Below are 14,552 nucleotides of genomic sequence, written 5' to 3'. Positions count from 1 at the left end.
TTCTATTTTTTCATTTGTTTGGATCTGTTTAATAGTATCTTGATTTCTCATAAAGTCATTAGCTTCCATTTGCTCCAATCTAATTCTGAAGCAATGATTCTCTTCAGTGAGCTTTTGAGATTCTTTTTCCATCTGGCAAATTCAGCTTTTTAAGGCATTTTTCTCCTCATTGGCTTTTTGAGCCTCTTTTGCCATTTGAATCAGTCTATTTTTTAAGGTGCTATTTTCTTCAATCAGGTTGTTGATTCTCTTTTCATGATTTTCTTGCATCATTCTCATTTTCCTTCCCAATTTTTCCTCTACTTCTCTTACTTGATTTTCAAAATCCTTCTTGAGCTCCTCCATGGCCTGTAAGCACTTCATATTTTTCTTGGAAGCTTTTGGTTGAGAAGTTCTGACTTCAATGTCTTTCTCCAGCTCCACACCTTGATACTTTCTGTCCCCAAAAAAGAATTCAATGGTTTGTTTGTGCTTCCTATGTTTGCTCATATTTGCAGCCAATTACTTGACTTTTGAGCTCTTTGCCATGGTAGAACTCTGCTTCCAGAAGGGAGCTTTGTCCCAATTGCTGGTGTTTTCACAGCTGCTGGAGCTATTAGTGGGGCACCTTCTCTACAGCCCCCACACACTCTGGCTCACTGGCCACACCTCAGGAACACCACCCAAGACCACAATCCAGATACAGGCAGGTTAAAGCAAGAGCAATTACCCTCTGAATGGTTGCTTGGTTCCCTACAATCTGCAGGCCGGGAGCTCTGAAGCAGCCACATGCTTCTCGCTTGAGGGTGGGGTGGGACAGGGGCTAGACCACACTCCTAGTCCTCCCCAGTTCCAACAGAGTTTTACACTGACCTCTCACTTTGTCTTTGGCATTTATGGGTTGATATTTCTGGAAACCACCCCAGCTGCTGCTGATCCACTTTCCTGAAGTCCTTCTAGCCAGGGCCACACAGAGGCTAAAACCATGGGCTCACGTGTGTCTGGGCTCAGGTCCCAGCACACTGTGATGGACCCTTTGTGCTGGCCTCCCTGCCAGGCTGCCTTCACCGGGAGATTTGTTTCTCTCTGTCACTTTGTGGGTTATATAGCTCTACAGTTTGTTTGGAGTCATATTTTATAGGTATTTGAGGTGGTTATGGAGGGAGCATATGAGTTTTCCTGCTTCTATGCTGCCATCTTGCCTCTAACACCCAACGTCTCACTATCAAAGGATATCCTGTGTCTTTGTGAACTCTGAGAAGATCATTAAGTCCAACTTCCTAGTTATATCTACATGAACACTGAGGCCTGAAAGAGATCTGAATGGTCCTTGATCACTTCAGTAATGTTCTAACCAATCTGTCCAGCTCCCATTTCTCCATTTTCTAGACCAGAGCCATTGTTAAGCTTTTTGGCCCTGTGGTACTGATTGAATTTGCTCTTCAGTTTGCCTTGACAGCATTAATTTCCCCAAGGACACTGGTGGTTTTCTAGGGAGTCTTTTTCTGCTGCCTTTATTGGGCTGTTTTACATAAGTTCCAGTTCTTCAAACTTAATCACTGATCCTCTAGAATGAAGGTATTTATATGCCAAGCCAAGGAAGTCATGGTAATTTCTTTTTCTCTGAGGGATACTTCTGTTCTATTAGATGGTAAACAGTGATCTCTTAGACACATATAGTCTGAGTCTCCTGTTGCCCTGAAGTTCCTATAAGGTCTCGTGGTACTTTTTGGACAAAATCAATGCACAGCAAACCATTCTGGCTTGCTGACTTTCAGGGCTGACTGCATCCTATGAAGGTCTTCTGTTTAATGAGCATAGAATCTAGAACTGAATCCACCTCCTCATTTTACAAGTATGGAAATTAAGGCCCAGAAAAGTCTCAAAAGACTTGCCTTTTTAGGAACTAAAGTATGCATGGAACTAAACTATAGTATGAATGTACATGTAGAGCCTACATCAGATTGCACCCCATCTTTTGGAGGGAAGAGATGATGGAGAGGGAGAAGATTTGGAACTCAAAATCTTATGGAAATGAATGTTGAAAATTAAAAATTAATTAAAAAAAGAACTGGAAACTAAAGATGTGTTCATCAATTCGGGAACAGAAGAACAAATTATAGTGTATAGATGTAACGGGACACTGTTGCATTGTAAGAAATGGTGAAAGGGATAGTTTCAGAAAAACTTAAGAAGACTAACATGTACTGATACAGGGGGCAAGAAGCAGAACTAGAACAATTTATCCTAGGAAAAACATTGTAAATATAAACAACCTTAAAGTACTTAAGAACTCTGATTAATGCAATGACAAATAGTGATTCCAGAAGGTCAGTGATCCAGAATGTTACCCACCAAGAATATTTCCAGAGAGGTGATGGGTAAAAAGTAAATAATTAGACACATTTTTTTAATATAGTTAATGCAGGAAATTTTGTTTGATTATATTTTTATTACAAGGATTTTGTGTTTTTTTTTAATTTGTTTCCAGTGAGTGAGGAGGTAGAAGGAAGGGAAAATTAGTACTTGCTAATTGAAAAAATATAATTAGTGATATATACATGTTTAAAAAAGTATACTTGCCCAAGGTCTCATAAATAGTAAATGGGATGACAAAGACTTTCTCTCCAAGGTTCTTAGGTAAGCCCAGCTACTGATAAAGCAGTTCGGCCTTTCTGTCATGTTCCATCTTGGCCAGCAGAAAGTTAACAAGTAAAACAGATCCCAAGCCTAGGGCAGTGGACCAGAAGGCATATTTAGGAGAAATGAATGGAAGTTATAAAGAAGCAAATATAGTCTTGTTTTAAGGGGGAAAATCCTAACAATTAGAACTATCGAAAAGTGTGTTTCCTCAGGAGGTTATTGGTTCCCCCATACAAGAGTACTTCAAGAAAAAACTGAATGGATAACATTTAGGTTGTAAAGATTTATTTCCCCCATACGTGTGTTGGGTTAGCTGGCCATTGAATTCCCTTATAACTCTGAAATTCTATAAATATGAAAGAGATGAAGAAGAATCACGAGAAGTTGAAATCAGGAATTGGGAAAGCAAAGAATGTTTGTATGAAACTTGGCTAAGAGGTTTGCTTGGGATCATGGTTAATAAATATCAGAATAAGGATCTGAACCCAGGCCCTCTGATTCCATGACACTCACTCTTTTCACTATACCATGTTCTCTCTCTTGTGCATTTAGTTGTATCCTGTATCATTATCTAATTCTTTTGTATCTTATTGTGTAATTCAGAGGTTCTTAACCTTTTTTGTGTAAAGAACCCCTTTGGTAGTCTGGTAAATCCTATTGACCCTTTCCCAAAATAATACTTTAAAATAAATATAATAATAATAAACATATATGCATACAAAGGAAGTCAATTATATATCTTTATCAAACCATTAAAATAAATAAGTTCATGGACTCCATACTGAGAACATTTTAGTGCTTTGTAGGTTATGTATAACTTGCTAAATATGAAATCTTATGGTTTTCTTAAAATCCTCATTCACCTTAATCTTTCTATAGCAGTTAATACTGCTGGTAAGCTGAACAGAAGAGATACTAATTTGGAGTTAGGATGCAATTAGAAAAAGAAGGTTCTTCTCTGAGTTGAATACAATTTGATTTGGTAGCATTCTAATTTTAATTGCTTAACCCAGTTAAAAAAAAGTTTGCACACAGAGAGAAATGCATGTAATCTCTTCTAACTCCAGAATTCTCAAACTTGCATATCCTCCCCTTGAGTAAAAAGTATGGGGAGCAAAGAAGAGTGGGTCACATGGATAGTCACAGTGAAGTTTGGGAACCAATTGCTATGCTGTCACAGGACTCCATAGCTTAGAATCTTCTTATAGATTAGCAGGAAGTGGTCTCATACTGGACTTGGAGTCAGGAGAACCAAGTTCATATCTCACCGCTGACACTGACCCACTGTGTGACAAAGGGCGATTCATTTAACTTCTCTGAGACTAAAGATTCCTATCTGAGAAATGGAGATAATAATATGTGTACTCAGCCTCATGCTAGGAAAGTAGTGTGCAAATCTTAGAGTGCTGTAAGACATTATTATTACTGCTCTTATCAGTTAGTATGAGGATGACTTATTGACCTTCCAAATTAAAGTAGCACATACTGTGATACTCAGTGACTTTATTGCAAAGGTGGGCATAGGGGACTATGGGAAATATATATATATATATACATACACATATATATATATGTGTGTGTGTGTGTGTGTGTGTGTGTGCATTGTTATTGTTTGTTCTTCATTTTTGAAGAAGACCAATGACATCACAAAAGTGATGTCTTGACTTCTGTATTAAATTTAAATGAGGCATATTTGCACAAGGTCATCAGCCTCACTCTCCTTTACAGAGTCATTGAAGTCCATTGGCAAGACAAATATCAAGAAGACTGGTGATGGCTGGGGATTTCACATTTGTCTGTGAGGTCCTTGAGTGTGACAACTGAAACTAATTTCTGTTTAGCTCAGGGGTTCTCACACTCCGCAGGAGTACAAGAAGCTTGCCAAAAGGTTATGGGGACTATTTGGTAAATAACTATCCTACCTTATTATAAATTCTAAAATGCGTAGCATGCATGGAGGGAAAATACATTTGGAGAAAATATGGAAAATGGTGGCAGGGTAAGAAATGGAGGGAACACTACAGAACATTTGAAAATTTTGAGTCAATCAGATCAATAATTCTTACTGACTGCAATCAAAGGAATGAGACTGGAATATGACATTCAAATCATCATGAGCTAGAAAATATCAACAACAATGACCCAGGAGATGCTCATCTATCTCTGCAATAACCAGAAACTCCTAACTGATTTCCAGTCAATGAAATTACAAAAGTTTGGTGTACCCTTGGAGAAGTCTGTCCCTTTCTTATGAAACATACTTAGCAAACTTTCATTCCCACTGATAACTGTTATCTGTGAATCAGGATTATCAGTACAGTTCTCAATCAAAGCCAGAAAGGGAAAAAAACAAAAAGGAGGTAGGAAATGAAATGTCAATATCTCTTTCAAAAACTGTATTGAATTGTATAATGACCAACTCTGAATGGCTTAGCTATTCTCAGCAATACAGAGATCCAAGAAAATGCTGAAGGACGTAGGATAAAAAATTCTGTCCACCTCCAGAGAAAGAATTAATTGAATCTGAATGCAGATTGAAGCATGCTGTTTTTTCCCCTCTCCTTATTTTTCTTGGGTTTTTTTGTATGTGCTTTTTACACAACATGACTAATATGGAAATACATCTTGCATGACTGCATATGTATAACCTTCATCAAACTGCTTTCCTTCTCAATGAGAGGAGAGGGCAGGGAAGGTGGGAGAGAATTTGGAACTCAAAGTTGTGAAAAAGGAAAGTTTAAATTGTTTTTACATATAATTAGGAAAATATAAAATATTAAAACAAAAAACTATATTGAAATTAAAGCTATGGATTGAAAAGAAACAGAATCAATGGTCTCACTAACTGTAGTGGCAAGCACCCCAAGCACATCCTCAGGGTTTGCTGCCCATACAGGTTCTTGGATCTGCTTTGATAAAGGAAAGCAACTCAAAATGGGTTAACAAGCTTACTTTAATCAGTCAAACATATATCGTTTACCTCGTTCAGGGGAAAAAGGTCAGCACCCTGAACTTCAAAGTATACAGGCAGAATTATCAAGACAGAAACAGATCAAGTAGACAGCTTTCCAAACTGTCCAGCCATTACATCCATACCCAATCAACATCTGGGTTTCAACATCTGGGTTTTTCAAAGCCGGGGGGGGGGGGTTCCAGACAACGGCTTCCCAGAATCCATATCAAATCACAGAACACTTCTCAAAGTGAGCCCCCAAAACAAAGATACACATCAGGGCTTATATAGCCTTCTCCTGGCTTGGAGAATGTAACAACCTTTTGGACCCACTGGCCAATCAAAAAGTATCTACTGAAAAACAAGCCTCCCACCCCAGGCTCCAGGTACACTTTAGCCTAGGGGCAGGGAAGATCTTTAAATTTGCATTTCCATTACACTAACTTATTTGACTATGTTCAGATAAACATTTAATAACTTTATGATATTATAAAAATATGATATATCAAATATAGTTTTCTTTATGAAAACAATCTCTTCTTATGGGCCTGTGCACAGTAACCTCTTATACTGAATAAGGGATACAGGAAGGCTAAATGAAAGCCAGTCAGCAATGGAGGATTGAAAATATTTGGGAACCCTTAACCTAGCTCTATTAAAGTCAGCTGAATGTAATAGGGGATTGAATGCAGGCAGGGACACCATTTAAGAGTCTGTTGCAATACCCCAGATGAGAAATAATGAGCAAGATGACAAGTGTGGCAAGGGCAGGAAGGGAAGGAAGGAAGTGGAGGTAAGACACATGGTACAGCAGGGGTTCTTAACCTGGGATTCAAAGGGTCCATTGATAAATTCAGAGAGTCCATGAATTTGGATGGGAAAATACACATTTATTTTTGCTAACTTTAAAGTGAAATTTAGTTTTTCCTTTAGTTATAAATGCAGGCAACAAATCATTCTGAGAAGGGGTTCATAGGCTTCACCAGAATACCAAAGTAGTCCGTGAATCAAAAAAAGTAAAGAACCCTCTCTTGTAGAGGGAGCATCGATAAAACTCGGCAACTGACTGGATGTGGAGTGAGATGGAAGAAACCCAGATGACCCTGAGGTTTTGTTTCAGGGTGATTAAGAGGATTATGTAAGACTCCCTGAGATGGACAAAAGCTAATTTGGCATCTATTCTATATCTCAGCACTTGCCTAACTTGCATATGGTTTATACTGAGATAAAAAGGGGTAGATGGAGAAAAACAGTAAGAGAAATAGCAAAAAAAGGGGGGGGGGAATTTATCAATAGGAGGAATCCATTAGGCTCTACAATGATACAAAAGAAATTATTTTCCCAGAATGAAGACAAACGATAGAAAAATTATTCTTGTTGGTTCTAAGGTAATTCTTGGAAATCTTCTAAAATGAAAGGTCTCTTCAGTATGAAAAGGGCATTTTGATAGAATACGGTATTATTTTTTTCTTTATATGTTCTGAGAAAAACTTGCTTTGTTGCACTCTGTAAGATTGTTTTTTCGTTACATAGCTGAACTACTTACTGAGAAGATGGAAGCCAAAATCTCAATTCCACCAGTGCTCAGGGTTATATATGGAATCTTCTCTGTAGATATCCCAGCAGTAGAAAAGATATTATTTGTGTAGAACCAAATCTATATCAGAAAAGAAAACAGGGTTTTGTGTAAGAGGTATTTTCAATGTTAAATACAGGCACAGTAGCATCCCCTAGAAGTCACAAGCCTGAACCACAGTTATATGGTAGAAACATCCCTGGGGTGGACATCAAGAGACATGCACCCTATTCCTGGCTCTGCTATGTGACTGTGAACAACTCATTTCCCTTCAATTTGCTCATATGTAAAATGAAGGAGGGGCAGCTAGGTGGTGCAGTGAATAGAGGGCCGGCCTTGGAGTCAGGAGGACCTGAGCTCAAATCTGGCCTCAGACACTTAACACTTACTAGCCATGTGACCTTAGGCAAGTCACTTAACCCCAATTGCTCTGCCTTCCCCCCTCCAAAAGGCAAAAATGAAATAAAATAAAATAAAGTGAAGGAATTATCTTTAAGGTCCCTTTCAGGCGCAAGGCTCTGTGATTCTACACTGCACTCCATCCTAATGGATTGTAAAAAAAAAAAAAAGGTATTAAATGTAAACCTGGATTTTCCTGCCCTCTTCTTTTGAGTATGCTTCCTCTCCCATGATCTGCAATCAAATAAAACTTGCCTCTCTTCTCTCACAAAAACAAACAAAACCAAAACACTTCATCTCTTATCTCCACACCTTTGTACTAGACTTCCTCGTATCTGGAATCCACATCCTCTCTACTTTTATGTTAGAGTCCCTCTCTTCCTTTAGGACATATCCCAAACACTATATTCTGCATAAAGCCTTTCCTTATTTTTCCCCTAACTACTAGTGTTATCCATCCCAATAATTTATATTTAAATTATATGTATATATGAATATGTGTGTATATACATACATAAATATGCACACAACAGATACATGTACATATACATATATGCATGTATCATTTATTAACATTATATTTGGGCTTAACATATTTTTATATGCCTTTGTTGTTTCACCTATTAGAATGCCAGCTCATCGGGGCGGCCAGGTAGCACAGCGAGTAAGAGCACCGGCTCCAGTGTTGAGAAGACCTGGAGATCTAATCCCAGGCTCGGACACTTAGCACCCACCCAGAAACACCTGGCCGTGTAACCTTGAGCAAGTTACTTAACCCCAATTGCTTAAGGGCGGCCAGGTGGCTCAGCGAGTAAGAGCACCGGCTCCAGTGTTGGGACGACCTGGATCAAATCTGGGCTCAGATACTCAGCACCACACCCAGAAATAACTGGCCGTGTAACCTTGTGCAAGTTACTTTAAGATTGCTTAAAAAAAAGAATGCCAGCTCATTGTGAAATAGGGATTGTGTCATTTTTTGTGTTTATGTCCCAGTGCCTTACCCATCGTAGGCGTTTAATAAATACTTGTCAGTTGATTGAAATAAATTTGGAATCATGGATTAAAGAGTATCTTTGACTCCCTCACTCCTGTCTTCTCCTCCCATCACAATAGCAACCCCTGTCCTTTAGAGGGTCTTCTATCCCAAGATGCACTCTCACACCTCCGCATTTGAACTTTCTCCTCATCAGGACTTAATTTTGGAATATCCTTTCTCCAAAACCAATCAAACCACAACAGTTTTATTTCAACATATTCTGATATCTTAGTTCTTCATACAAGATGGCAAATGTTCAACAAATAGTTATTGGATCACTGATTGAATGATTGGCTTAGATGGAAAAAAAGATGAATGTACTAAACTGTTCAATGAATAAATGGCTGTTTCCCTCTGACCCAGTCCCTCTCAGGTTGTACTTAAGAAATGTCATTGTAGGTCAGAACTACACTCCATCTGCCCAAATATTCTGTCTCTAGAACCAAGTGTCAGCCTGGTATATTGGGTAGATAAGTGATCTTGAGGAGCTGAATTCAAGTCCTTCTTCTCACCCACACTGGCTTTGTGACTGGGTAAGTCACTTCTTGTGCTCTGGGCTCTAAGATTCTAAATTGACCTGCACTGGTAGAGTTTCTTTACTTGGCAGCTCCCTGTAATAATGAAATCACTGGCCCAGTTCTTTTGTCTGTTACTATAACCAAGGCTTTTTACAGTAGATGCTAATGACCATGAACATCTTTCTTTCCTGCGTTCAACTCCTTGAAAGTGGAGATGGGGAGAACTCCAAAAATATACTCCATTTCCCAAGGTGCATTAGCCTGGTCTGGGGTCATAGTTCATCCTCATTTTCTTCCTTTAATGACATGACCTATCCAGGCTGGATCCCAAGGTCCTCCCTGCTGCCCATAGCTAAACCCATAGTAGGGAGTGCCCCTACCAAGGATACTTCTTCCTAGCATCAAACTACTCTGAGTGTCAAAAGGGACATCAACTCCTATTTTTCATAAAGAACAAGATTCTTGGACTAGCCCAGATGGGCATTATCCCAGGAACACCAGCCTTACATGAACTTTCATCAGCATGTCCCCACAGCTTCCTTGCTTTGCCCCCAAAATAAGAGCTACCAAGCCAGAACTGCAACTCCAGCTCAGGACCAGATCACAGGCAATAGAATTTCACTACTGTTGCCTTTCTTGGCTGTCCTGACAATGGGCAATGGAGAGAAGCTGGTACTTTGCATTCAGGGTGGGCTGGTGTGCCTCTCTCTGGTCTTTGACAAGTGCCTTTGCCATTTTTACTTCCGAGATGGACATTGCCTTCTGCTGGGTTCCTACCGCCCACCCTGTTGTTTATCTGTTCCTACTGCAGCCATATATGCTGTCCGTGCTGCCAGGGTATGTTCATGGCTCCTACCGTGTTTCCCCGATAATAAGACACTGTCTTATTAGTTTTTTTTTTTGGACAGAAAAACACCAGAGGGCTTATTTTCAGGGGAGGGCTTATTTTAATGAACATTGACAGCAATTTTAATAAACAGGTAAATGTGAACAAAAAAATGTACCTTTATTCAATAAGCAACGCGCTCACTGCTGCAGCTCTGATTGGATGCAGCTCGGAGTGCAGCGTGCGTTTCACGGGGGGGGGGACGGTGCATACAGAGGGTACTCTAATGTAGCGTGTAGTGCAGGGGATCACCTTCACTACAGTAGCAATCTCAATAGGGCTTATTTTCGGGGGAGGGCTTATTTTAGAGGAATCTTACACAGTAAGGGGAGGGCTTATTTTCGGGATAGGTCTTATTATCGGGGAAACACGGTAGCACATAACAATCAATTATGCAGTCACATACTATTATGTTCTATGTAAATGTATAATATACACATATTATACAATTGCATATACAGTTACTCTATACAGTCCAACAAGGCCATTTGTTCTTTCCCACACGTTTGCATGTCTTTAAAGGGGTCTTTCACCCCTCCGTCAATTGCTTATCCCTGACACAGCTACGTTGCAGGATTTCCTGCCTCAGACACTTGTTAGCTGTGTGGTCCTGAGAACATCCCTTAATTTCTTTTAGCCTCAGTTTCCTCATCTTAGTTTTGAGGCCCAGATGAGATAACACATGTAGCGAGCTCTGCAAACCTTAAAGGACTAAATACATTTTTGCTATTTTGTTATGGTTAGTTTTTCACAGAGCTGTCATCATACTAACTGTTGTCAGTTGTAAGGTGAGAGGACCAAAGGCAGAGGGAAACTCACAGGCCCCCAGATCCAACCCCTTCATTTAACAGATGAAGAAACTCTATTCTGGTCATGTGGCAGAGCCAGGATTTGAAGAGAATGAGCTTTACACACCTACTGTGTGACAGGCACTATAGCAAGGGCTTTGTAGAAATGATCTCATTTGATCTTCACATTGATCCTGTGAGGGAGGTGCTAGTATGATCTTATTAGGAGGAAACTGAAGCAGGTAGAGGTTGAATGACTTACCCAGGGTTACACAGCTAGGTAAGTGTCTGTGCCTGGATTTGAATTCAATTCTTCCTGACTCCAGCACCAGTGCTCTATTCACTGTGTCACTGAGCTGCCTTGGGTCCTGTGAGTCCAAATCTATCATCCTACCACACTGCCTATAAATCTCTGGAGATGTATTCAGTATCCCTCATTCTCCCTTCATCCATTTTGAGATGGGAATCCCTGAGGGAGGGGAAAGGTTAAGGTTGAGTTCTCTTCCCTCTACATCTGCACATGTCCGGGTTCATTTCACTCTCCTGTGGTAACCAAGAAGGATCTTAAGCTATGGACAGAAAGAATTTCAAGAGGCCATAAATCAATTCCCTTGGCTCAGGACCTAAAGCTATTCCCAAACATAGCAGCATCTCTTTGGTTCTTTATCATGATTATCTTAGCCCAGATACTAAGCAATTCACTCTGCATTCCATTCCAATGGGGCTTCTTGCTGTTCCCTTTATCCATTCTACCTTCCTTCTATCAGAGACATACAACAAGGATGATAACCTCAGGGCTAGACCTTCCCTGAGGAATGAATGCAACACAGTAAGCAATCATTCAGTGAGTTTGAAAAATGGTAAAATCTCCCCCAAGAACACTCCTTTTTTCCATAGCAAGGCTTTAGGCTTATTCTACTTTTATCTACATCAAATTTCTACCTTACATGGCCTAAGAAGATAAGATCTCTTTCAGTGAATGAATGACTCAATGAATAAGCATTACAAAAACACCTTCTGTGTCCCAAACTCTGGGGTAGACATTAGGGATACAAAAATGAGACAGTTCCTGCTATCTTGGAGCTTACACCCTGATAGGAGACAACATATGATGGGGAATGGAGATAAAAAAGGGGATTTTGGCCTGAGGAGTCACAGGCTATAGAACAGTAGATTTGCACAACCCCTCTAGGAGCTTTGGTGACATTGATTTTATTGCTGTTCCCCAAATCTGGGGTGAAAATCAGTGGTACAGGTGGGGAAGAGATGGTTAAGAATGGGACAGGAGAGATGTTCTAAGTTGGAGAGGCCCTGGTCTCCTGATTATGACTGGATGGGATGCAAAGCATGGTTTGGGGATGGCTAGAAGCAGTGGATTATGTGAGTTTTCCCTCATTCACCCACCAGTCAGGATAGCTCAGCCCCAGGGTATGGTTCCAAAGCTAAGTTGATGAACCCCTCTGGTGAAGACACCTGTTCTCTGGAAGTGTATTATTTATTTCTCTACTTAGATTTCCACACCAAAATCAAGATAGTAGACAATTTTATTTCTAAGGTGCCTTTCCAAGTGAAGATGCCCAATGGATCACCTTCAGTCAAAGTTGATGAACAGGCTGACCAACACTTTGATCTTTAGTAAGGACAAAGTGACATATCCCAGCATTCTTTTACCTTCTAGTTCAATTCTTGCTTGGACGACCCTCTGACTGGTCTCCATGCCTCCGCTGTCTACTTCCAATTGATCTTTCATATATCTACCAAAACACTCTTCCTAATGACTAGTTATGTCCACATCCATCTTCTGCTCAAAACTCTTCAGTGGCTCCCTTTGGCTTAATCTGGCACATAAGACCCTCCATTATCTGGCTCCTTTGTATTTTCCTAGCTGTCTTTCATGTATTATTTTTCTCTTTCACTTACTCTATTTTTCAGGCAAAGTGAATTAGTTGTTTTCTGACCTCACCCTTCCCCTTCCATCCCCATGTCTTGTGCCCCTCCATCTCTCTGCTTGTTGAAATCCTTCTTATACTTCAAGATTCATCTCAGAGGCTACTTCTTCCATGAATCAATCAACAAACATTTTAAAGATGTGCTAAGGATACAAGGGGAAAGATTCTGCTATTTCTTCCCCACTGAACTTGTTTTCTCCCTTTTAAATATTTCTTGTATCACCTCAAATTTGTTCTTGGAGTTCAACGAACTTTAGTTGATATTATAGTTATCTATTTATATGATTTATGGGTCATTATCTCCGCCCCTCCCCAGACTAGCAGCTTCTTAAAAGCAGGCACTGTGTTGTTTTTATTCTTTGCAACTCCATGAGCAGAGAACCTCGTATGCAGTAGTTGCTTAATAAAAGCCTGGAAAGAAGAACTCACTGGTGCACGAAACATTTCCCTCTGCGGGTATATATGGACCTAGGACAGCACAAAGTTCAGGCTACATAGACGATCTGTCTTTTGTTGTATGAAACTGATCATTACTTCTTGAAACCAAAGATACTACAGGTCACTGCAGATAAACCGTAGAGAACCTCTGGAGATTCTGCAGGCACACGCCTCATCTTCAGTCAGGCTGATCACTTACTTGAACAACTTGCCAGTAGAATAAGCTGCTAGACAGAACACCCCTTTTCACCATGGGGCACAATTATCAACCCAGAAGGAGCTGGGTAGGAAATATGAGAGGATAAAGGAAAGGAATGGCTAAGAAAACAAGAAGAGAATGGACGATTCCCTCTGGTATCCGTTCCCAACTGGCAATCATACACAATTCATCTTTCACTTAGTGAAAGATCAATATTTCCTACCTCAGCCTTCTCTAGCTCTCCCTTGTGCATACAGTTATCGGATAACCCTATTGTTTCGATACATGACTTCTCTCTTTCCATAGGAATGCAGATCACAGCCCCACTATACCTTGGGAAATGGTTTCATGAATCCCTGTGGCTGAAAAACTTCCTCACCTGGTAACTGGCTATATGAACAGGGCAAAGGAGAGTGGAGCAACCACCTCTGGTCTAGGAAACTGATTCTTAATACAGTCCAACATTTTATGAATACATCTGACTGTGGTGGCACATCTTATGTACTTGAAGTCCACTAAGAGCCACGTTTCTCTTTTTAGCTGAATAAGCTGTCCAGATAGTCCTTCCTCATCTTATAAGGTTACTTTTTCTGAACCCAAGTGTAAGACTACATTTTTCCCCTTTTAAATGGAGCCTTGTTAGACTGAGGAAAGAAAAAAAAGAAAAAAAAACCCTCTTTCAAACTCTTGGATCCCTCAATTTTTCAAAATTGACTATGAAGGAGATTTAGTGCATTCTTGTTTAAGGATCGTGGGGTGTTCATATCCTTAGTAGTCCTGCTGGAAACAATTTACATAAACCAAGGAAGTACTCAATCGTTTCTTTGTATTTGTATGTACTGATATAAAAATATAAAGTTTTTATTAAATCAGAGGTTCCTAACTTGGGTGTTTACAAACTTTTAAAAAATATTTGATAATTTTACTTTAATATGTATTTTTTTTGTATTGTATTTTATTTAAAAATATTATTCATAGAAGGGGTCCATAGGTTTCACCAGACAGTCAAAGGAGTCTATGACACATATGCACACACAAAAGGTTATGAAGATGACAAGTATTTTATCTATTTATCTGTTTTAGATACATGTTATCAATATTATCTATCTATATCAATATAGTTGTATCCATCTATCTATTTTATCTATCTATCTATCTATCTATCTATCTATCTATCTATCTATCTAT

The 14,552-nt window shown here is 39.6% G+C and overlaps 1 protein-coding gene across 3 annotated transcripts in view; it reads right to left on the bottom strand.

The window, feature by feature from the left end:
* Positions 1-14,552, bottom strand: part of SLC2A9 (solute carrier family 2 member 9) — a 296,562-nt gene that overhangs the window by 132,409 nt on the left and 149,601 nt on the right. For all 3 annotated transcript variants that reach the window (XM_069069870.1, XM_069069873.1, XM_069069863.1), the window contains one exon: positions 7,122-7,232. In XM_069069870.1, coding sequence (XP_068925971.1) covers positions 7,122-7,232 — 111 coding nt within the window. The remainder of the gene's footprint in view (positions 1-7,121; positions 7,233-14,552) is intronic.

The sequence above is a fragment of the Petaurus breviceps genome, unplaced genomic scaffold (genome assembly GCF_028583685.1).
Source record: "Petaurus breviceps papuanus isolate PSGF00001 unplaced genomic scaffold, PetGlider_PUasm1.0 140, whole genome shotgun sequence".
NCBI classification, from domain to species: Eukaryota; Metazoa; Chordata; class Mammalia; order Diprotodontia; family Petauridae; genus Petaurus; species Petaurus breviceps.
The sequence above is the reverse complement of the archived record's forward strand: the minus strand, read 5'-3'. Positions and strand labels throughout refer to the sequence as shown.